The 23,740-nt window shown below is 45.9% G+C and overlaps 1 protein-coding gene across 2 annotated transcripts in view; it reads right to left on the bottom strand.

The window, feature by feature from the left end:
* Nucleotides 1-23,740, bottom strand: part of LOC126475339 (protein arginine N-methyltransferase 7-like) — a 138,686-nt gene that overhangs the window by 11,855 nt on the left and 103,091 nt on the right. For both annotated transcript variants that reach the window (XM_050103138.1, XM_050103139.1), the window contains 2 exons: nucleotides 18,689-19,012; nucleotides 2,226-2,568 (listed from right to left, as the gene is read on the bottom strand). In XM_050103138.1, coding sequence (XP_049959095.1) covers nucleotides 2,226-2,568; nucleotides 18,689-19,012 — 667 coding nt within the window. The remainder of the gene's footprint in view (nucleotides 1-2,225; nucleotides 2,569-18,688; nucleotides 19,013-23,740) is intronic.

Below are 23,740 nucleotides of genomic sequence, written 5' to 3'. Positions count from 1 at the left end.
GATCTATTCAAAAGTGTATTGTTCGTCATTGGTCAGCAGATAGGAGATTTCTGTAAACTGTTTATTGCACTGAAACTTTGCCCGACCGAGACTCGAACTCAGGACCTTTGCCTTTCGTGGGCAAGTGCTCTACCATCTGAGCTACCGAAGCACAACTCACGCCCGGTACTCACAGCTTTACTTCTGCCAGTATCTCGTCTCCTACCTTCCAATCTCCTGCTTCTGTAAAGATTGGAAGGTAGGAGACGAGATACTGGCAGAAGTAAAGCTGTGAGTACCGGGCGTGAATTGTGCTTCGGTAGCTCAGATGGTAGAGCACTTGCCCGCGAAAGGCAAAGGTCCCGAGTTCGAGTCTCGGTCGGGCACACAGTTTTAATCTGCCAGGAAGTTTCATATCAGCGCACATTCTGCTGCAGAGTGAAAATCTCATTCTGTTTATTGCACTGGTTGACAGTGCAGATAACATTAATGTTAATTATTGTAAATTTTGGCATACTTCCCTCTGGTGGTTAATAATTATTATAGTGTGAAAACAACTTGAGGGTTTCTGGTATTTTGTGCTGGAGATAACTGTGGGAACAAGAGCGCGTGATACCCGATTGTTTTCAGTGAATGATTTGAGTTTATTTGTAAGGTAGTTCAAAGAGTTATCATTCATTTTAAAGTAAATTCATTAAAGATATAAATCTATTATTCTTGATATAGTTGTTCAAGCTGAAGGTTAAGCAGCGAGGAGTACTGGAGATTTTTTCAGTTGTGCTGGTATTTTAATTGTTGATGGACTGTATCCTGTATTTCTTTAAATGATTGATCTGATTGTGAATGGGAACTGGGAGCACACCCTTGGGGATGTACTGTCAGTTGAATTAAGTGTAAATAATTTTTTTTTTTTAATGCCTCTCAACCATGCACCACCACTCCATATCCTAGTTCCACCTTAGAGTTTTGCTAAATGATGATGATTGTAGTTTTGAAAAGGCCTATACTGCAAAATCATCAGTCCCTCCACCCTTGGTGAACTTTGCCATTAATGATGAGAGAGCTAGAGCTAATGGCAACGTTGGATATGCATTTATGTACACCATTGGCAGTGTTAAATATATTTGCACTGGCATATTACTGTGATACATTACTCGACTGAAATAATAAGTAAATCAAAGAATCATCGACTCTGTCCTTGTCTCCTAAAAGTGGTAAGAAAAACACAGCTCCTCAAGGAGCCAATTTCTTAAGTAAAAAAAATGTCTCTGGGAAAGTCCATAAAAGGCAGAGCAACCACTGGAGAGCTTCATTTAGAACCCCTATCAACAAGTGCCGGTTCAGCCATTGTAAATATGTATATGTTACCCATTCCTCTTAGACATTGTTAAATGTTGGAATTGCAGATGGGTGGTACTCCGTCTGGAAAAGTGACCACAAACCTTGATGTGGATTGGGACGCCTGAACCTGTAGATAATCTGACAAAATCTAAATTCCATGATAGAGTAAGTCACTGCTGCTGGAGGTGCAGCTGTTGCTGCTACTGTTCCAAAAGTCGTGTCCGTGGGACACTGCTAAGCTTTTATCTCATGGCCAATCATAGTGACCGGAATCGAACAAGACCAGAATCAACTCAAGAGCCTCCGGAGACTGGCCGACTGGCAACAGTGAACCATCAGAGAGTAAACAGGTGGACAACAATGAGAGAAAGGTATACAATGGAGATGGGATGGTGGATGAACAAGACTCATGAGCAGACCAAGATCCAAAAGGCTAGGGCATAGCAAACACAAATCAAAACATCAATGTGTAGCAAGATCAATACAATAGTGCAATGAAATCACAACTGATTGACTGAGTGGCTGCGACGCTGGCTTTTAACAGCAGTAGTGGGCACTGACAGGACAGCAGAGCAGGCATGTCTCCATAGCCAGCACTGAAACAGGACAGCAACACTTGCAGATCACAGTAGTGCTGTCTGGCAGCCGTCATCAAGGTGCACACCTTCTGGCGGGCTTTCAGACTCGCCGGGCCAGGATGCCATAACAGTCAAAGACAGGTAATACAAGTCTATCCCCTACAGAATGTACAAAGAGGGATAAGTACTCTCCAAGTACAATGACATAAACATCAAGTGATATGTAGACGGAATAAATTACCTTCAGAGTGTGAAATTTCCAAGTACTGCCTACAGACATAGTAAATAATAAATATACAAATCTGCAGTTCATAATGAAATACATACCTGCTTGGCAAGACCTTCAACTTTTAACAAATCTTCTGATGATGCCACTATGGTCACACGATCTTCCAGATTGTTGCTTATGCAATAATCATGCAGAAACTGTCGTGCAAGATTGTATGTTTCAACACAATAAACATGTCTAGCTCCCAGGCTGGCTGCAACAGGACCCAGGAGGGAACCATCACTCAAGCAGAGACAGATCTTGTCGACAATGTCTGCAGATTTCAATGCGGACATGAACTTTCTACGCCGAGATTTGTCATTCATACAGCCAATTCTGGTTCGACTGGCCATCACGTGTAAACCACAATCACAGATGGGACGTAAAGAATTTGTTTCATGCCTAGTACAAAGAAAAATAAAACATAAATTGAAGCCTCAGCACAAAAGATTCACAGTGAAAACTATGTTGACCGCATATATAAATATTTATCACAAACAGCACTAATGAAGGAGAGAATATGGTAGATGAACATGAGCTACATACATACCATTTCTTTCCAATACATTTTACAACTGGAATATTTTTCTTCTGAAAGAACTGTTCTAACATTAATCAGAAATAATTTAGAATAATGCTAACAACATAAATGATGAAAATTGACTACGAGGTCACGTGAGGAAGTTTAGGGCTTAACATTTCAACAACAATGTGGTCACTGCACATGGAACAAAAGCTCAGATTAAAGAAGGACAGAGAAGGAAATTGGATGTGTCCTTTTCATGGGAGCCTTCTGGCACTGACCTTAAACAATTCGGAGAAATCACGGAAAACCCAAATCTCGATGGTTGGATAGGAATTCGAAGCTGAATGTGAGTCCAATGTCTTACAACTGCACTGTCTTGCTCAGTTGTGATAATGAGAGTACAACAAATTACATAAATTATACTTGTATCCAGGAAAAGTAAACTGGGATGGAAGGAAATGCAGAGGTGCAAGCCAATTTAATTTAAAAGAAGTCGTTTCCTCGAGGAGACAGAGTCATGCATGTGTCCTGTGGAAGCATAACAGAACTGTTTGAGTGTCATGTTACAAACACCTGGTTTATAAGAAACAAAAAGAGGTTACAATTTTAGCTAGGAATTTTTAATTTCAACCACTGTTTTGAATCTTGACATTTTATACCATTTACGGATTGAAGATTGGCTCATCCTTTAGATAGTGTTTTGCACATCACATTTCCAGTGGAACAACTGAACGGATAGCCCATAACAGGTCCACACTGGTTACCGAAAAGGTGAAAACTTTTAATACGATTTACACTTGAAAGAGGACAGCTGTTTCTTTTTATGAGGGCAATTTAAACATTTTGATGAGAATCACAAAATTTGATACTTAGATCTTTCAAGCAAAATGTATTATGTAGATGATGTTCTAACAAATAATTATAATTTAAAAGTTGTACTTACTGATTCTGCCATGAGTATAATATCCATCAAGTAAGAATTTATATCACTTCTTAATTTAACAAATATAGCCAGGGTGATGCAGTGGTTAGTGCATCCGCCTAGGGAGGAGGAGACCCTCGTCCAAATCTCAGACTTGGTATAAATTTTAAGTCATTACTTAGGCCTGTATTTATTATCATAAAGTTGAGACTTAATGTGTCACTGGAACACAAACTTACCTGATTAATTAAGAAAAGTCTTCAAAATTAAAGAGGTAATCTGGCTGTTTAGTATTGTGGATATGCTTCACGTCCGCATAAAATTATGTTGTCTGCAGGTAAACTAGTTGGTTACACAATGTTGTTGGTTGCCATTTTATCCTACTGAAGTTATATTAGACAGAAAAAAACAATGTACCCGTAGAATAAAAGTAATGTGATCTTCCTGCATGATTTAAATGCACAAGCAGCCTAATACAGTTTTAAAGTGAAATCTTACAAGTTGTATTAGGGAATAAAAACTGTTTCATCTTCTATTAAAATTGACCAAATGGGAAAAATTCACGAACTAAGCTGATTATAGCCCCCTTTCCACCCAGGTTACGCAGTTAGTGAGTTTCATGTTCCACGGATCATGTGCATGACAAATTGTACTGATGTGGAATGAGTCATTCACATCACAAATTATTTTGTAAATATGCTTACAGGCTGATCACTAACAAGGTACAGATGTGAGTTAGTAATTCCTATTATCTTTTAGACGTTACAATAATAGAAATTCTTCTACAGAATAGAAAGAGTTGTCAAGGAGAAACTTTTTCAGTTTATGTTCAAATTTTACTTTGCTATGTATCACCAGGTAAGCGATAAAAAATTTTGTTGCAGCATTGTGCACCCCTTTCTGTGCTAAAGATGACAATGTGACATCACTGATGTCATTCTTTCTTATGGTATTGTAATTTGTACATCACTGTTCCTTTTGAACTGCAGTGTATAACTTACAAAAAGCTTCATAAGGGAATAAATATACTGTGAAATACTAGTCAAAATGAGTAACTCCTTAAACAGATGCCTACAAGATGATCACAGGTGATCATCAGATACTATTCTGACAGCATGTTTTTGAGCAATGAAGACTTTCTTTTCTTACAGATGAGTTACTACAGAACATTATTCCATATGACATTATTGAATGAAAATATGCAAAAACAAATGAGCACATGCATGCAGGTGTGTGTGTGTGTGTGTGTGTGTGTGTGTGTGTGTGTGTGTGTGTCATCAACAATTTCACATACACTGCTTGCCTGGATATGAGTCTCCTCTCAACTTTTCGATACAGCGTTCACTATTCATATCCATGTTGCTTTTGCATGTTTTTGTAATGTCATCTGCTCACCTTTACTCACTTTAGCCTTACTTGATGATGTTGACTGCTTCTGCATGGGTCACGAACTGAGGCTGAGCCCTTCCAAACTCGACTATATTGGCCTCCATGCGTAGGAGTTGCTGTGCTGAATGAAGGGGCATGACTTCTTCAGCACCTGTCACCTGTTGCTATGGATTCAGCAAGACATCGCTAATGTCTGTGGTATGGATGCGTGTTATTGATTGTCATGGGCCACTGTGATCGTTCAGTGATACCATGCAAATCACTTCAGTCCCACTGCACTCTGGCATTCCTCCATGGCCATTTTCCCTTACCAGTCTCTCTTATGTGGTCATTTCTAATACTGTCTCTCACTGTCTTTTGTAGAGCAGACCTCAAGGATTTCATTTCACAGGCTTGTAGTTGACTTGTGTGTCTATTAGTTGCAACACAGCTCTACAGACTATAGAACACAAAGGGCAGAAGGAATTTTTTTAATATGATCTCTTTAGCTCTTTGAGGAATGTACTTATTCCAAACATGTATTCCTATTACATTGAAGAATTTTGATTCTTTAGTTACCCTTCTCAGAGCCTGAACATTGCCACAGCACTACCACAATATGTAAAATTATTCGCTTTCTTCGTCTTCTTCCCCGAAAAATAGCTCACGTCGAGTGGGTGCTCTACTCTTTTATAATCCTAATCTCTGATTTATGCTCACAGTTAACCCTATCTCTTTGAATGTAGTGTTCTACATATCAAATTTCCTCTCTACCTCCATTTTAGTTCCAGCCTAGTGACATCATCTACAAACAGAAGAGCTTTATATCTTCTTTTTCCATTTTCTTTATGTGCTTCATTATGGTCTTCAAGACTGTGCTAAAGATTAATGGGGAAAAGGAACTACCCTGTTACACAGCTCTCTTCTTTGTTCTACACTCAGTGTTGCCACAGGTTTCCCCAAGTGAAATTCCCTGATATTTCCCTTATTTTCAGACGTTTTAGCATTTTTCCCTGACAAATTTCAAGTTCTCAAGGGTAAGTAAAGATGCAAGTTGAGAAAAAAATGTATAAGGACTTCTGTATTTCTCCCCGTGTTAGCAAAACTCTTAAGTACTAACATCAACAGTTTTTGTAATCAACTGTTTTTAGATAGTGAAAGGAAGTCAAATGGTATATTATTGTTATTTTATTTCAATAAAAAGAAACACATCTGGTGACAAAAACACGCATTTCCTTGGAGTCACAAGACAGTTTCAAAATACCTTCATGATTTCAGAAATAACCTCAGAAAAAAGTGGGCTCATTGAAAGAAGTGTATAAGGTGGGGAAGAGTTGCGTACACCGATGCTATAGGTGACCACCAATAAAATGTTGGTTATGCTACGTTCGTTATTGTGGTTATTACCTACTGCATTATGTCTATTATTTTACCAGTACTGTGTGATTTTTCTTTCGAGAAATATATGAGTACATAGTGTACAAACTGCCAGCAGCTGCCACAATTTTCTTTTTCTTATCGTCCTTGTTTTCTAATATATAAACTACTTTTGAAGCCAAAATGTACTAGAATAAATAAAATGTACACTGCACTGTACAATGTAGTTGCAGTGAGAATGCTGCCATTCCTGAAATCCATTACCCTTGGCCTCTGGCCTGCTGAGGAGCATAACAGTCCTGCGTCCATGGATAAACCACGAAAATCTGCCGCATTATGCCACACACAAACAGACCTAGCCTGCGGGCAGATTGGTGAGACAAAATCTGATGGGCAGGGCTGACACATTAGTGGGAAACAATTGGCTTCAGTTTGGCTGGCCCGATCCATTAGAGATACCTGCAGAAATGGCCTGCAATTTTGGCCCATCGTGGAAGTTCACTTACATGGGGAGCTATTCACATGTCACAGACACCATGTTGATGAAATGAGACCACAGTGATCAATCCATGCAACAAATAACTTGCGCAAATACTCTGAGAATCAATACTAATGAGGACACACAGCAACTCACCGTAAAGATGACCACTGAACCATGGACAGGCATGTCGAAAATACAATCACACTCTCATAGCTAAATTTTTGGCCATAGGTTTGTCAGAAAACAAGAGCACACAGACATTCACACAATCACTCAAACACAGCTCATGCGGACATGACTGCTGTCTCCGGCTGCTGCGTCAACAATCTCTGAGGATCAGATCCAAACAAATCACTCCTCACACCTCCCTGCCTCTCATCAGCAGCTGCTATGCTACTAGCAAGAAGTGGGGCAGCGCTGACTGCAAGCTGAGGGGAGTGGTAGGAATGGGAGAAGCAGTAAGAATGAGGGAGTAGGGATGTGGCGCATGTACTCAGCTGCGCCCAGCCAGCGATCATGCATGACATCTCAGTAACAAACCATTTTATCTACTAAGACGAGGACAAGATTTTTCCAGGGCTTTTTTTTCCAGATTCTGCTGATATTTCACTGATTTCCCTGACATGATTGAAATTCCCTGATTTCCAGAACTTGTGGCAACCCTGATACCATTTGCACTTTCCATCTCCTATTTGCACATTGTTCTTGCAACTATCACAAAGCACTGGAATTATGATATTTAGAATGCTGGTGACATTCTATTTTTCTAGGCCACCTCATGGAGTAACTTCAAACTGTGAAAATGTAAATAATGTGTTCTTAAAAGTTAATAACTGGTTGTTTGAAAATGAACTTCACTAATTTAAATAAAAAGCAATACATGCAAATCAGTACTACACAAGGCCTCACCACACAATCAGAAATAATGCATGATGTTAAATCAACAAATGAAACAGAATATTCTCAATTTTTTAGGTTTAGATTGATAAGAACCTGAACTGAAGGTCAAATGTTAGCGATCTTAAATGTCTAAGCTCTGCAACTCTTGCATCATGAATAAGATCAGATTTTGGAAATGAAAATGTAAAAATGTTGACTTTCCTTATTTTTATTCACTGGTATTTTATGGCAACATATTCTGGGGTAAAGTGAGGACAAATGTCTTGAGCTGAAGACAGGCACCACAAAACAACTGTTACACATTGAGTTTTCAGCCAAAGTCTTCTTACACACACACACACACACACACACACACACACACACACACACACACACACTCCCACAAGCAGGCACACCTCACCCACAAACCTCACATACAAATGACCACTATCTCCAGCCACTGCAGCCATAAAGTATCCCTCAAATTGAATGAAAGTAGCAATCTGGATTGGGGCGGCAAATGGGGAGACATGGGAGGGTATGGGTGGGGGTAGAGTGGAGAGTGCACGGACTAGATGGCAGCAGGACGTGGATGCCAGGCAAAGTGCCAGGAGGGTATGGGGTGGGGAATGAGAAAGAAGAGGAACAGAGACAGGGAAACAAACAGTGGGTACATTGGCAGAGGACAGCACACAATGAGGGTGAAGGGATGTGAATTTGAAGGAAGTGATAGGTAAGATGGAGCAGAACTGTTGGATGAAGTGTGTGAGGACAGTAGGTTACCATATTTTGAGGCTGGGATAATTCTGGGAGTGGAGAATGTTTTATGAGGATAATTCCCACCTGCGCAGTTCAGAAAAGCTGGTGGTGGAGGGGAGGATCCAGATGGCCTGGGCCACTGGAATCAAGAATGTTATTTTCAGCTGCATGTTGTGCCACAGGATGATCCATGATTTGCTTGGCCATACTTACATAGTGGCCATTCATACCGCTAAGACACCTGGTTGGTAGTCATACCAATACAAAAAGCTGTGCAATGATTGTAGCAGAGCTGTTATACGACAAGGCTACTTCCACAGGTGGCTCGGCCTCTGACGGTGTAGGATAAGCCTTTGACAGGACTGGATAGGCAGTGCTGGGTGGGTGGATTGGGCAAGTCTTGCACCTGTATCTTCTACAAGATTATGATCATTGCAGCAAGGATTTGAGACTGGGTATGGCATAGGGATGGACAAGGATATTGTGGAGGTTGGTTGGGCAATGGAACACCACTTTAGGTGTGGTGGGAACAATCTTGGTTAGGATTTCCCTCATGTCAAGGCATGATGATAGATAGTCAAAGCCCTGACAAAGTAACTGGTTCAGTTGCTCCAGACCGGGGAGGTATCAGGTGACAAAGGGGGTGCTTCTTTGTAGCTGATTCTTGGGGTTGGTGGGAAGATTTGGGGTGTATGGGGATATGGCACAAACATTTTGTTTTTGGACTAGATCTGGGGAAAGTGCCTGTTGGAGGAGGCCTCTGCGAGACTATCAGCTTACTAGGCAAGGCAGTTCCAGTCACTGCAGATACACCATCCTCAGATGGCCAGGCTGTAAGGGGGGAGCTTTTTTATGTGTAAATGATGGCGCATTCTCGAAATGCAGGTACTGTTGTGGTTGGCATGATTAACCTAGACAGGTGTGCGGATGAAGTCATCAGAGGAGAGGAACTTTCTGGAAGATGACATGCTGGGTTTAGGAGGACCAAGTGAAGAAGACGGGAGAGAAGTTGTAGAGTTTGTGAAGGAATGAGGAAAGTGTATCTTGAGCCTGAGTCCAGATCATGAAGATATCTTCATAAACCTGAACCAGATACTATGAAGATTTCCTCTAGATGGGCTATAAAGAGGTTGGGATAGGAGGGTGACATGAAAATGCCCACAGCGGTGGGTGTGGTGTGGTGTGGTGTGGTGTGTGTGTGTGTGTGTGTGTGTGTGTGTGTGTGTGTGTGTGTGAAATGATGATGAGGAGAGAGAGCTGGAAAGAGGGGGGGATTGAGAAAACAGGTGTTTTTAGATATTTGGGACTGGCTGATTATTATGTTTTATGTGGGGAAGTACCTTAGTATACCGGGTGGTCGAAAAGTCAGTATAAATTTTAAAACTTAATAAACCACGGAATAATGTAGATGGAGAGGTAAAAATTGACACGCATGCTTGGAATGACATGGGGTTTTATTGGGGGGGGGGGGGGGGGGGAGTGGTTCTAGACGTATGAAAGATCTCTTGCACGCGTCGTTTGGTGATGATTGTGTGCTCAGCTGCCACTTTTGTAATGCTTGGTCTCCCAGGTACCCAGACCTCAGTCCGTGCAATTATTGGCTTTGGGGTTGCCTGAAGTCGCAGGTGTATCGTGATCAAATGCCATCTGTCGGACATTTTTTGAGCTTTTGTATTTTTTTTGTTCTAACAAAACACCCTGTCATTCCAAGCATGTGTGTCAATTTGTACCTCTCTATCTACATTATTCCGTGATTTATTCAGTTTTCAAATTTATACTGACTTTTTGATCACCCGGTACTTCACCGAGTGTTCCAAATAGAATTTTGTTGCACAGTGTTGTATTTTCATTCAAGCCTTATTTTCCTTGTATTATTGCCTTTTGTATGTGATAGTTCTCCTTTACTGCGCATTTCTGACAGTGACTATTGCTTTCTCTGAGGATCTTAAGTTCAGTCTCAATGTTGTTTGGATGGTGGTTTTCTTGTATGAGATGATTTGCAAAAGACGAGTGTGTACTGTTACCTTTTAAGGCTCTGAAATTTATGCATGTTTGGGATATGTAGGCACATTGGCATGAACTGCAGGTTAATTGACCAATTCCAGCTTTGGAGAATTTGTCTGTGTAGGTGTTCTTAGTGTTTATAAGTAGAAATGAAACTTAATTTCTTAGACATTACTACATACAAAATTAACAACTATCATAATTTTGGAATATTCAGAAAACATACAGCCACCAGTACAACCATTCACAACTCTTCCATTCACTCCTAGGCACACAAACTCTCAAGTTTCAGATACATGATACACAGGCTCAACAGAACTCCACTGGATAAACTTAACTATGCACTGCAACTAAACAAAGTACACCTGATAACCAGAGAGAAAGGGTTACACACAGCAACTAAACACAATACAGGGAGTGATGACTAAGCAGTTGGATCCCTCTCCCCCCCACCCACCTTTTAAACCAACCAACCAACTACAATACACCTGATAGCCGTAGAGAAAGGGTCTAACACACAAATACTACAGAAACTGCATAAAAAAATTGAAAAGCAAATGAAAAACGAGCAAACCCTGAAAAACACTGGCCACAACAGAGAACCAGGAACACAAACACTTGACAAACACACGGAACCAGGTACATCTGACAAAGAACACAGCATGGCACATTTTAATATACAGGAAAATGAATGCCCACAGGGTGGGTAACATACTTAAAAAAACAACCAAATTAGGACTAAAAATATTCCACACAAACAATGCTGTGTAGAAAAATCTGAACACTAAAAACACTTCCACAGTACAATTCCCCAAAACTGGAATCTATCAGTTAACCTGTCATTCATTCCAATCTGTCTACATTGGCCAAACATGCAGAAATTTCAAAACAAGATACTCTCGACACCTCACAACCCTAAAAAGTGACAGTACTTTCCAGCTCTCTCTCTCTCTCTCTCTCTCTCTCTCATTTTACAGGCACGCGCGCGCGCACACACGCGCACACACACACACACACACACACACACACACACACACACACACACACACACCTGTGCACGCGCCCACGGTGGTTGGTGGAATGTTTAAGGGGGACTAAACAGCGAAGGTCATCAGTCCCCCATTCCAAAAACAGGTGAGCCGAAAATTTGCGGAGCAGATAAAAAACCAAAGGGGGAAGGAGACTCCCCCCCAGGCACTAAGAGAACACAAATGCAGCAACAAACACTACAGACAAGAAGAGTACAGATGAACACCAGACAGAAAGAAACAGAAGAAAAGAAGATGGCCGGAGACTGATTGACTGACCACGAGAACAAAAAAAGGGAAGAGAGTCAACCAGCCGACTACACACTAAAATCTGCAACCAAATATGAGAGACACAAGGACAAGAGACACAGAAAAGGAAAGGTGCAGGACCTCCCTAAATGGAACGATAAAATGGACTACCACGGATAAAATTTAAAACGTCGTCAGCCATGGAGGCATCATCGCATAAAACCAAAGGCAAAGTGCCCGGGAGATTAAAAGACTGCCGGAGGGTGCGCAGTCGGGGTCACTCCAACAGAATGTGGGCGACCGTCAGCCAGGACCCACACCGACACAGGGGGGGGGGATCCTGCTGATGCAAAAGATGGCCGTGCGTCAGGTAGGTATGGCCGATGCGGAGCCGACACAGGACGACAAGAGTCCCTGCAAGAAGCCTGCAGGGAGGACTGCCATACATCGGTCGACTCTTTAACAGCTCGCAGTTTACTCAGGGATGTCAGGCCACGCCACTCAGCATTCCACAGCCCAAGCACCTTACGGCGCAACACCAACTGCAGATCACGAGCCGGGAGGCCAATCTCCAAAGCTGGGGCGTCGATCGCCCCGTTGGCCAGCCTGTCAACACGTTCGTTCCCCGGGATGCCAACGTGACCTGGCGTCCAAACAAAGACCACCGAACGACCAGAACGGGTAATGGTGGAAACAGACTCCTGAATAGAGGACACCAGATGAGAAGAGGTATAGCAGCGGTCGATGGCCTGGAGGCTGCTCAGGGAGTCACTGCAGATGACGATGGACGTACCTGAGCTGGAACGCATATGCTCAAGAGCGCGCAATATGGCCACCAGCTCTGCAGTGAAAATACTGCAGCCAGCCGGCAAGGAGCGCTGTTCAACATGGGCAGCGTGAGCAAAACCGTAGGCAGTGCGACCATCAACCAGGGAACCATCAGTGTAGATAGTCTCACAGCCCGAAAATGAGGCGAGGAGCGCAAGAAAACGGTGACGGAGGGCCACAGGCGGAACCGAGTCCTTGGTTCCCTGTGCCAAGTCCAGACGGACGGACGGCCGGGGCAAACACCAGGGAGGCGTAGGTGCATGGACTCGGAAGGGAGGCAGAAGAGGGAATGACCCCAGTTCTGACAGCAGGGACTGGACGCGGACAGCTATGGAAAGCCCGGACCTAGGTCACCTTTCGGGCAGATGGAGGACCATGGCAGGGAAAAGCAGGCGACAATTGGGATGGCCCGGCGAGCAATGCACGTGGACAGCATAGTTGGCGAGCAGTCGATGGCGGCGAATCCGCAGCGGGGGAACCCCGGCCTCCACCAGTACACTATCTACGGGGCTCGTACGAAAAGCGCCAGTTGCAAGCCGAACCCCACAGTGGTGTATGGGGTCTAACAACGTCAACACGAAGGGTGACGCAGACCCATAGGCCAGGCTCCCATAATCAAGCCTGGACTGCACAAGGGCCCTGTACAATCGCAACAGCGTGCAGCGATCCGCACCCCAAGATGTGTGGCTCAGGCAGCGGAGGGCGTTGAGGTGCCGCCAGCACTATTGCTTCAGCTGAGTAATATGAGGAACCCATGTGAGCCGGGTGTCAAAAACGAGTCCTAAGAAGCGGCATGTGTCCACCACTTCAAGCAGGTGGCCGTTGAGGTAAAGTTCAGGATGAGGGTGGACCGTCCGACGCCTGCAGAAGTGCATAACTCGAGCCTTGGCCGCAGAGAACTGAAAACCATGAGTCAGAGTCCATGATGCTGCCTTGCCAACGGCTACTTGCAGCCTGCGTTCGGCGACTCCCATAGTCGTGGAGCTAAAGGAGATGCAGAAGTCGTCGGCATACAAAGAAGGAGACACCGACGACCCCACGGCTGCAGCCAGACCATTAATGGCCACTAGAAATAAGGAGACACTCAACACCGAGCCCTGCGGGACTGTATTTTCCTGTGTATAAGAGGAACTAGAGGTGGCACCGACTTGCACCCGGAAAGAGCGGCGCAATAAAAAGGTTTGCAGAAAAGCAGGGAGCCGACCACGAAGACCCCACTCATGCAACGTAGCAAGGATGCGATGCCTCCATGTAGTGTCATACGCCTTCCGCAGATCAAAAAATACTGCAACGAGATGCTGATGTCGGGCAAAGGCCGTACGGATAGCAGATTCCAGCCGCACCAAATTGTCCGCTGCAGACCGGCCCCGACGGAAGCCACCCTGGGATGGAGCGAGGAGACCGCGCAACTCAAGGACCCAACACAAACGCCGCCCCACCATACGTTCGAGCAATTTGCGCAAAACATTGGTGAGGGTAATGGGACGATAGCTGTCCACCGCCAGTGGGTCTGCACTGGGCTTCAAGATGGGGACAATAACACCCTCTCGCCATTGCGACGGGAACACGCCCTCGCTCCAAATGCGGTTAAAGATTGTGAGGATGTGTCTCTGGCAGTCCCTGGAGAGATGCTTCAGCATCTGTGCGTGGATGCAGTCTGGTCCTGGTGCCGTTTCAGGGCAATCGGCGAGGGCAGCGAGGAATTCCCTCTCGCTGAAAGGAGCATTGTATTTTTCAGAATGACGCGTGTGGAATGATAACGGCGTCTGCTTGGCTCGCTCCTTTAGAGAGCGAAAGGCGGGGGGATAAGCTGCAGTCGCAGAGCTCTTAGCAAAGTGTGCAGCAAGGCGATCAGCAATGGCGGCAGCGTCTGTGCAGACAGCGCCGTCCAAGGAGATCCCAGGGACACCCATAGGGGTCTGGTATCCATAAATCCGCCGGATCCGGGACCACACGAGCAAGGGGGAGACACGGGAGCCCAAGGATGAGACATACCTCTCCCAGCACTCCTGCTCAAGCTGTGCAATAAGATGGCGGGCCAAGGCACGGAGCCTCTTAAAGGCGATGAGGGTCTCTAGAGACGAGTGCCGCTTATGACGCTGGAGGGCCCGCCTACGGTCGCGAATAGCCTCAGCAATCTCTGGCGACCACCAGGGTACAGCCTTCCTCCGAGGGAGTCCAGAAGAGTGGGGGATGGTAGCCTCTGCCGCCGAAATGATTGACGTGGTTAAGACACGGACCACCTCGTCAACGTCACTCTGTGGGGGCGACTCGATGGTTGCAGCGGAAGTAAAAGCCGGCCAGTCAGCCCTGTGGAGAGCCCAGTGGGGCAGGCGGCCAGAAGAATGACACTGGGGCAGTGACAAATAGATGAGAAAATGGTCACTACCACACAAGTCAGGATGCACTCTCCAGTGGAGGGATGGGACATGTCCGGGGCTGCAAAGAGAGAGATCGATGGCCGTGAACGAGCCATGGGCCACACTGAAATGCGTGGGAGCACCAGTGTTCAAGAGGCTAAGGTCGAGCTGAGCCAACAAATGCTCCACGGCACGACCACGGTCATCGGAGACAGTCCCACCCCATAGAGGGTTGTGGGCATTGAAATCGCCCAGTAACAAGAAAGGTGGCGGCAATTGGGCCAGCAGCGCAGCCAGCTCATGCTGCGTCACATCACCATCCGGTGGAAGGTAAAGACTGCACACGGTAATAGCCTGTGGCGTCCATACCCTAACAGTGACAGCCTCTAAAGCCATTTGTAGAGGGACAGACTCGCTGTGAAGAGAGTTAAGGACATAGATGCAGACGCCACCAGACACCCTTGCATAAGCTGCTCGGTTCTTATAATAACCCCGATAGCCATGGAGGGCGGGGGTTCGCATTGCTGGAAACCAAGTTTCCTGCAGAGCAATGCAGAGAAAAGGATGAAGGCTGATAAGTTGTCAGAGCTCAGCTAGATGGTGGAAGAAACCGCCGCAGTTCCACTGGAGGATGTTATTGGCCATGTTTGAGAGAGGCGTGACGGGACTTTGAAGGCAGATTACACCGCTGGGTCACCTGCTGCCTCCAATTGAGCACCGGTGCTAGCGCTATCCACGGCGTCTGAGGGACCGGCGAGATCGAGGTACTCAGCGGACGCCAGAATCTCCACCTCGTCCTCAGACGCAGAGCTTGTAGGAAGCGGTGTGTCAGGTGCCACCGCGATGTCGGTATTCTTGGGGACTTTTTTCTGCTTCCGTTTCTGTTTCTCGCGTTGTGCCTTTGGTGGTTCAGGCTTGGAGGGCTTCACAGGGTCAGTCTCAGGGACGGACGAGGACCGTGAGGCCCTACGACCAGGGACTGGTGGTTGTTTGAGCCAATTGCGGGTGTCTGCTGTGCTGCTGGTCGGAAATTGCGAAGGGGGGTCCCCAAGGGACCCCTTCCTTGCGAGAGGAGCCGAAGAAGTTTTACGCTTCTCCGGCTGGGAAGGGGGAACTGATGTCCCCGAGTGTTGCGGGGGTGTTGCTCCTGAAGTAGATGGAATAGGAGCAACAGGTTGTGAAGTGCCCCCCACAAGCAAGGGGGCTGGTGGATGCTGACCGATCTTAGAGCCGATTCGTGATGATGGGAGAACCGTCGTTGCAGTAGCGGCGTAGGTTGACGTCATTGCCACAGGATGGAGCTGCTCGTATTTCCGTCTAGCCTCGGGGTAGGTCAGGCGGTCCATGGGTCTTATATTCCATTATCTTCCTTTCTTTCTGGAATATCCTACAGTCCGGCGAGCAGGGGGAATGGTGTTCTCCGCAGTTAACACAGATATGAGGCGGGGCACATGGAGTCTCAGGGTGCTAAGGACGTCCACAATCCCGACACGTGATGCTGGAAGTACAGCGAGATGCCATGTACCCGAACTTCCAGCATTTAAAACACCGCATCGGAGGAGGGATATATGGCTTCACATCACAACGGTAAACAATCACCTTAACCTTTTCGGGTAAGACATCACCCTCAAAGGCCAAGATGAAGGCACCGGTGGCTACCTGATTATCCCTCGGACCCCGATGGACGCGCCGGACGAAGTGAACACCTCGTCGTTCTAGGTTGGTGCGTAGTTCATCGTCAGACTGCAGAAGAAGATCCCTGTGGAATATAATACCCTGGATCATGTTTAAACTGTTATGGGGAGTGATGGTGACGGAAACATCCCCCAACTTGTCACAAGTGAGCAACCTCCGTGACTGGGCAGAGGATGCTGTTTTGATGAGAACCGGCCCAGAGCGCATTTTGGACAAGCCCTCCACCTCCCCGAACTTGTCCTCTAAATGCTCCACAAAAAACTGAGGCTTAGTTTGCATAAAAGATTCACCATCGACCCGAGTACAGACAAGGTACCGGGGTGAATAATCTCCAGTGCTGTCTTTAGCCATGCGTTCCTCCCATGGAGTGACCAGGAAGGGAAATGATCTTGGATTGAATTGCTTGCCGTTGAGGTTAGACCTCAATCGTTTAGAGACTGCTGGTGGAGGCCCACCAGCGAGAGATGATGTACCACGCTTCATTGCGGGTCATCCGCCCTGATGCCACCCACTCCGACCAGGGGCTCTCCCCGCGGGCGCCACCCAGCCACAGCAAAGACCACCTGGCAGGATGGCCTTTGCTGGGAGTCCCGATGCCCCAGAGGGTTAGGCATCTACTCCTCGGCATACGTGGGGAGGTAGCAGCTCAGGCATCAGCAGTGCGATCCCTGTGTAGTCAGGGGGCTACCACCAAGAGGGCACATGACGACCCCACCACAACGGACTGGCTACCGTGCTGGATGTCGGGTGTCGAATATCCATATATGCCAGGAGGGCAAAGATGGAAGTTCATAATGGAGAGCATGTATGCTGCCCGGAACACACAGCAGCTGATGTGGCTGGAAGCATGGTGTAAGGCCAACTCCATGACAATATTGGGTGTGCCAGATCTTAGGGTAAGATGGATATATAATACAACACGTAAGGCGTCCTTCCCCAAATGGTACGCACTAACAGAAAATTTTGAAAGGTAGTGGTCAAACCCTTTAGGGGACCATCACATTAAGGCCGAAATGTTTGAGACTCCTTTTAGTTGCCTCTTACGACAGGCAGGAATACCGCGGGCCTATTCTTACCCCCGAACCCGCAGAGAGGGGGGGTGAGGGGGGGGGGGTGAGGGGAGGGGGGGGGGTGAGAGAGAGAGAACTATTCATAACAGTTCTCTTGAAACATTCAAAATTAGTGCCACATTAAACACAAGGCAATCATAAACAGGAGAGCAGCGTCAACAACATAGCACCTCTCAATGAGTATGGAGACAGAAACGTCTGCTCAAAACATGTGCTAAGTAAAGTTGTGTGCAAAATGTTGTAAACAACAGTTTGGAAACAGTGTACTCAATAGCAGTAGAAAGAGAGATCCACCATAGATATGCAACATGACACAAGAACTAAGTACAGTAGCATAAATTACCACTACCCACAAAACAGTACTTCAGAAACGCACAAAAAATTTTTCTTGTGACTACTTTGCAGATGACATGCTGTCAAACAACAACAAAAAGGGAGGTGATCAATTGAAACAAACCAAACAAAATGCTCATGTTGTAATTTTCAGGCCTACAATACGTTAATGATTATAAACTTCATATTATACTACACAGAAATAAAATTTGACCTACAGAAAATGTCTTATACATGTTGAAACAAATAAATAGTGTTTGCATAATGCAGATTTTTTTTTTAAAAAAAAAAGAGATTGCATTTAAGTTCAGGTACTGTATTTATGTAACTTTTACTCTGAGGTAGCATAATTGTTTCAAACAGAAGCAGCTTGTAGCTAATGAGCTAAAGCACTTTTAGAAGTGGATTAGTAGGGACTATCCTTAAGCATAACACCTAATCTCTATTATCATTAGCTACCATGATGAAATTGTTCAGTTTTGGCTGGTAAATTTTACAGCCTGGAGCAAAGTTCATAAAAAACTACAAGAAATTACAATCTGCAACTGATTAGAATTTATTAAATATATTAAACTGGTTGTAGTTCAGTAGCAACTGCAACAAAGTGTACTTATTTGCTGTATTAATATAAATGTGGTCTTACCTAATAGTGTCTGCAGATGGTAATAGATCAAACCAGAGGGAGAACTCATCATGGCTAGTGTACAGTGTCAGAGTTTCCCCATTTGTAACAGTTAACTCCTTTGGCAAGTAATATACTGCTTGCATCCAGTGGTCCCGCCAAGGCTGCTTTACACCATCAGGATGTGCCCATGCTGGAGCACAAGTGAGTTTAACTGTGCCCTCATCGTCCATAAGTAACTCCCACCACATGAATACCATTTGTGCTGTACCAGAAACCTCAGCTTTCACCTCCACTTTGGTGGAACTTGTAGTATGGAGTTGTGTCTGACCTGACCAATCAAAACTGTAGGGGGAAAAAAAAAATTACACACACACACACACACACACACACACACACACACACACACACACACACACACACACACACACAACTACCACCAGCAACTTCATGTAGCAGTATAAACTTTGTTACATATAGCTATTTTTTAAATTGTAAAGCTCCCACTAGTGACTTTCATTATATTGTTAGACTTATGTACGTTCTCTATTCTTCAGGAGCATTCTTGTTTAAGGACAACTACATGCTGTATTGCTTTGCAGTCATTCGTCATGTTCCATAGATCCCATGATGAATGAGAAAGAAAGAAGGGCAGAAGGAAAAGCCACCAAGTCTCTGTTTATGTTTCTGATGTAGTTATTTTTCTTTTATGATATTTCTTAACTGCTTGTCAAGTTTAATTGTCAGCATTTGACCACAATGGCCAGGTAGGTCATTTACTATTGCTTTCAGATGTAATTAAATGAAAGCATGTGACCACTTCTCTCTTCTGAATGACTCATTTCTGCATTAATACACTGCACGAATGAGAAGCATTCCCTGCAATGACTGTGATGCCACCTTCAATTGCATAATTGATATTGTGGTCCAAAATGTTTCTTGCACTTCTAACTGTAATTATATAATGACTTTTACCAAGATAATTTCCCAAATAGCCTACATCAGAGATGACATATCTGCTCTCTGACCCTGCACTTGACTTAAAAATACTTGTACTTGGTAACCTAGCGAATCAATTTCATTTGGCCATTGTGACATGTCATGGTGAAAATCACAGAAGAAGCTCTCCTGTTAGAGTTGTGGTCATCAGAAAACTCTGATGACATCAAGCAGTCACTTGAATATGGCTGGCAGGCTTGTCAAAGTTAAGCAATCCTGTACAGGAATAAGCATGAGCGAACTGGTTGAGAACATGTATCTCCAGATTTTCAAACAGATATGAGGTTCGATTTCTTGCAGAAAGTGAGTTTCAGGCAGTGATATGTGATTATTGTGTCAAGTAGCAGTTTCTCACTCATCAGTCTCTAGGAAGAACAAGGAAAATAAGAGCATAGAACCTCAAAATTAAACAATGGAAAATCCAGGATGGAATGTAACAATATAATAAAAAGGATGGTTGCTGCTCACCATATAGCAGAGATGCTGAGTCCCAGTAAGGCACAACAGAAAGACTGTCTCAAAGTTAACTTTCGGCCGACAAGGCCTATGCCAAAAGTAGACAACATACACACACGCAAAAACAACTCTCACACAGATGACCACAACCTCTGGAAGCTAGAGCCAGACTGCGAGCAGCAGGGCATTATGGGAGAGGCAACCGGGTGGGGGTAAGGAGGAGTTTGGGGTGGGGAAGGAGAGGGATAGCATGGTAGGCGTTAGGGACAGTGAAGTGCTGCTGAGAGCATGCAGGGATGAGGTGGAGAGTGAGGAGGTTAAATGGTACAGTCTGGAGGCAGGGGGGAGGGGGGCGGGGCAAGGGGGCGGGGCTTGCACAGAAAAGGAGAGAAGTAGAAAGACTGGTTGTGTTGGTGGAATAGAGTGATGTGTAGTGCTGGAATGGGAACAGGGAAGGGGCTGGATGGGTATGGACAATGACTAACAAAGGTTGAGGCTACGTTATTGGAACACAGGATATATTGCAGGGAGAGGTCCCACATGCACAATTCAGAAAATGTGGTGCTGGTAGGAAGGATCCAGGTGGTACAAACTGTGAAGCAGTCACTGAAATCAAGGATGTCATGTTGGGAGGCCTACTCAGCAACAGGGTGGTCCACTTGTTTCTTGGCCACAGTTTGTCAGGGGCCATTCATGCAGAGAGACAGCTTGTTGTGTGTGTGTGTGTGTGTGTGTGTGTGTGTGTGTGTGTGTGTGTGTGTGTGTTTGAGGTTTACGGGCGCTAAACAGCGTGGTCATCAGCGCCCAAACGCATAAAAATGGGAACACATGCAGTGAAGGGACTAAGACGAACAGCGAACAAGGAGAACGGCTAAAAGACACAGACCTGACGCAGTTCCAAATCCTCACATACAGAGGCAAAACAAGAGGAGAAGGAACACACTAAAAAGGAAAGGAAACACAAGGAAAAGAGAACAGAAACCGAAGGGAAACAAGGAGGGAATCGTGACTGGCTGACCTCTTACCTAAAACCTAGGTGAGCCAGTCACCCAGCAGCACATTAAAACCCTCTCCCTAAAATCCGAGGCAACAAATTGGACAGGACACAAAACTGTAAGACCTTAACGACAGTCGTTGCGTCATCTTGTAAAATAGAGGGCAAATCCGGTGGCAAAGAAACCACTGCCCTCTGGTCAGAGAGTAAAAGACAGTCAAGTAAAATGTGGCAGACAGTGATCTGGACGCCACAAGAACTGCAGATTGGGGGGTCCTCCCGCCGGAGTAAAAAACCATGCATTAAGGGACTGTGCCTGATGCGGAGGCGAGTGAGGAGAACCTCATCCCGCCTGCATGACTGGTAGGACGTACGCCATGGCCGCGTGGTGGCCTTGACCAGACGCAGCTTATTTTCAGCGACTGCCAGCCACTCCTCTTCCCACTGACGCATAACGCGAAAACGCAGGAGGGAGGTAACAGCATGGAGGGGGATGGCACTTTCAACAACGTGAGGGAGGGAACACGCATCTTTGGCAGCCACATCCGCCAGTTCGTTTCCCCTAATACCCACGTGCCCCGGCACCCAGCAGAAGGAAACCTCCTTCCCCTGCCGTTGCAGGTGGAGGAGGGCATCATGGATGTTCTGAACGACCGTATCCGTTGGGTACAAGTGTTGCATGGTCTGAAGGGCACTCAGGGAGTCAGAACAGATGAGGAACTTAAGACTGGGAACACACCTCATCTGCTCCAAAGCCCGCAAGATCGCAAACAATTCGGCATCAAAGATGGTAAACGCTGCAGGAAGCCGTAACTTGACGACTCGATCAGGGAAAACAACAGCACAACCAACAGAGTCCCCCTGTTTAGAGCCATCCGTAAATACTGGTACATAGTTGGGATGCTGGTTTAAAATATCATAAAATAAGGAGGTAAAAACAAATGCAGGAGTGCAGCTCCTCCGGTACTCCGACAAGTCTAAAAGGATGCTGGGCCTCTGGAGCAACCAGGGAGGCAGGCGAGTAAAACCTCGTCGTCGGGGGGCCACACGCTCCACACCAAGGGACTCAAGCAAATGCTTGGCACGAATCCCAAATGGTCTCGTTGCCCTGGGACGACTGGAAAAGAGACGTTCCATAGGCGGTCGGGCAACGGTAGGGTACGCAGGGGAGGTAGGACAGGCAAGGAATTGACACACCTGTCGCACCATGAGGAGTTTCCACCGGATGGTGAGCGGCGGTTCCCCTGCCTCAGCACACAGGCTGGGGATGGGACTGGTACGGAAGGCACCAGTGGCCAGCCTGATACCCTCATGGTGTACTGCGTCAAGAATCTTCAGATACGAAGGCCTTGCTGACCCATACACGGTGCAACCATAGTCAAGACGCGATCGGACGAAAGCCCTATAAAACTGCAGCAGACGCGCCCGATCTGCTCCCCAGGACCGATGACTCAGACACTTCAAAATCTGCAGTGCCTTCAGGGCCCGCACCTTGAGGTCTTTAAGGTGAGGCAACCACGACAACTTGGAATCAAAAGTGAGGCCCAGGAACCGCACAGTATCGCTAAAAGGAAGAATGGTGTCCCTCAGACGCAATTCAGGGGAGGTAAAAAGACGTCGAGAACGATTAAAATGAACACACACACACATTTGTCTGCAGAAAAGGTAAAACCCATCTTTGCAGTCCATGCTTCTAATCGCTGTATCGTAAGCTGCAACTGCCGACTAGCAGTGACAAGACTGGAGGAAGAACAGAAAACAGCAAAATCGTCCACAAACAAGGAGCATTGGGCAGGACTCCTGATAGTGGAAGTGATACTGTTAATGGCGACGGCAAAGAGGGTGACACTTAAAACGCTTCCCTGAGGAACACCATTCTCCTGCACATACAAATCAGATAGCACATTACCAACCCTATATCGAAAGAGGCGGTGGGAAAGAAAGGACCGAATGAAGATGGGGAGACGGCCACGAAAGCCCCACTCATGGAGCTGATTGAGGATATGGCGGTGCCAAGTAGTGTCATACGCCTTATGAATGTCAAAGAATACACCTAGACAATGCTGGTTACGCAGGAAGGCCTGCTGGATGGCCGCCTCAAGCAGGGTCAAGTTGTTTATAGTTGAACGACATCTCCGAAAGCCACACTGAGAGAGGCTAAGGAGCTGCCTGGTCTCGAGCAGCCAAACCAGGCGACGGTTGACCATGCGTTCCAACATCTTCCCGATACAGCTCATCAAAGCAATACTCCGAAAACTACTGGGATGCGTTCGGTCCTTCCCCAGTTTGAGAAGGGGAATCAAAATCGCCTCCTGCCACGAGTCAGGGTACATGCCAGATAACCATATCATATTAAAACAATTCAGGAGAACTTCCTTGGAAGGCAGTAACAAGTGCTGCAGCATGCCGTACCAGATGTGATCATGACCAGGCGCAGTATCATGATCCACAGACAGTGCCGAATCCAGTTCCCACATTGTTAAGGGGCAGTTGTAGGGCTCAGAAGTTGGAGACCTGAATTCCAAGTGACCCCTCTCGATGGCAGTGCGGTAGCGGCAGAAATCTGGATCACAGTTAATAGTGGTGGTAGATGCAGCAAAATGCATGGCCAGTGTCTGGGCAAT

This window comes from Schistocerca serialis, chromosome 4 (genome assembly GCF_023864345.2).
Source record: "Schistocerca serialis cubense isolate TAMUIC-IGC-003099 chromosome 4, iqSchSeri2.2, whole genome shotgun sequence".
Classification (NCBI taxonomy): domain Eukaryota; kingdom Metazoa; phylum Arthropoda; class Insecta; order Orthoptera; family Acrididae; genus Schistocerca; species Schistocerca serialis.
Note: the sequence above shows the minus strand (reverse complement) of the source record. Positions and strands in the feature narration are given on the sequence as shown.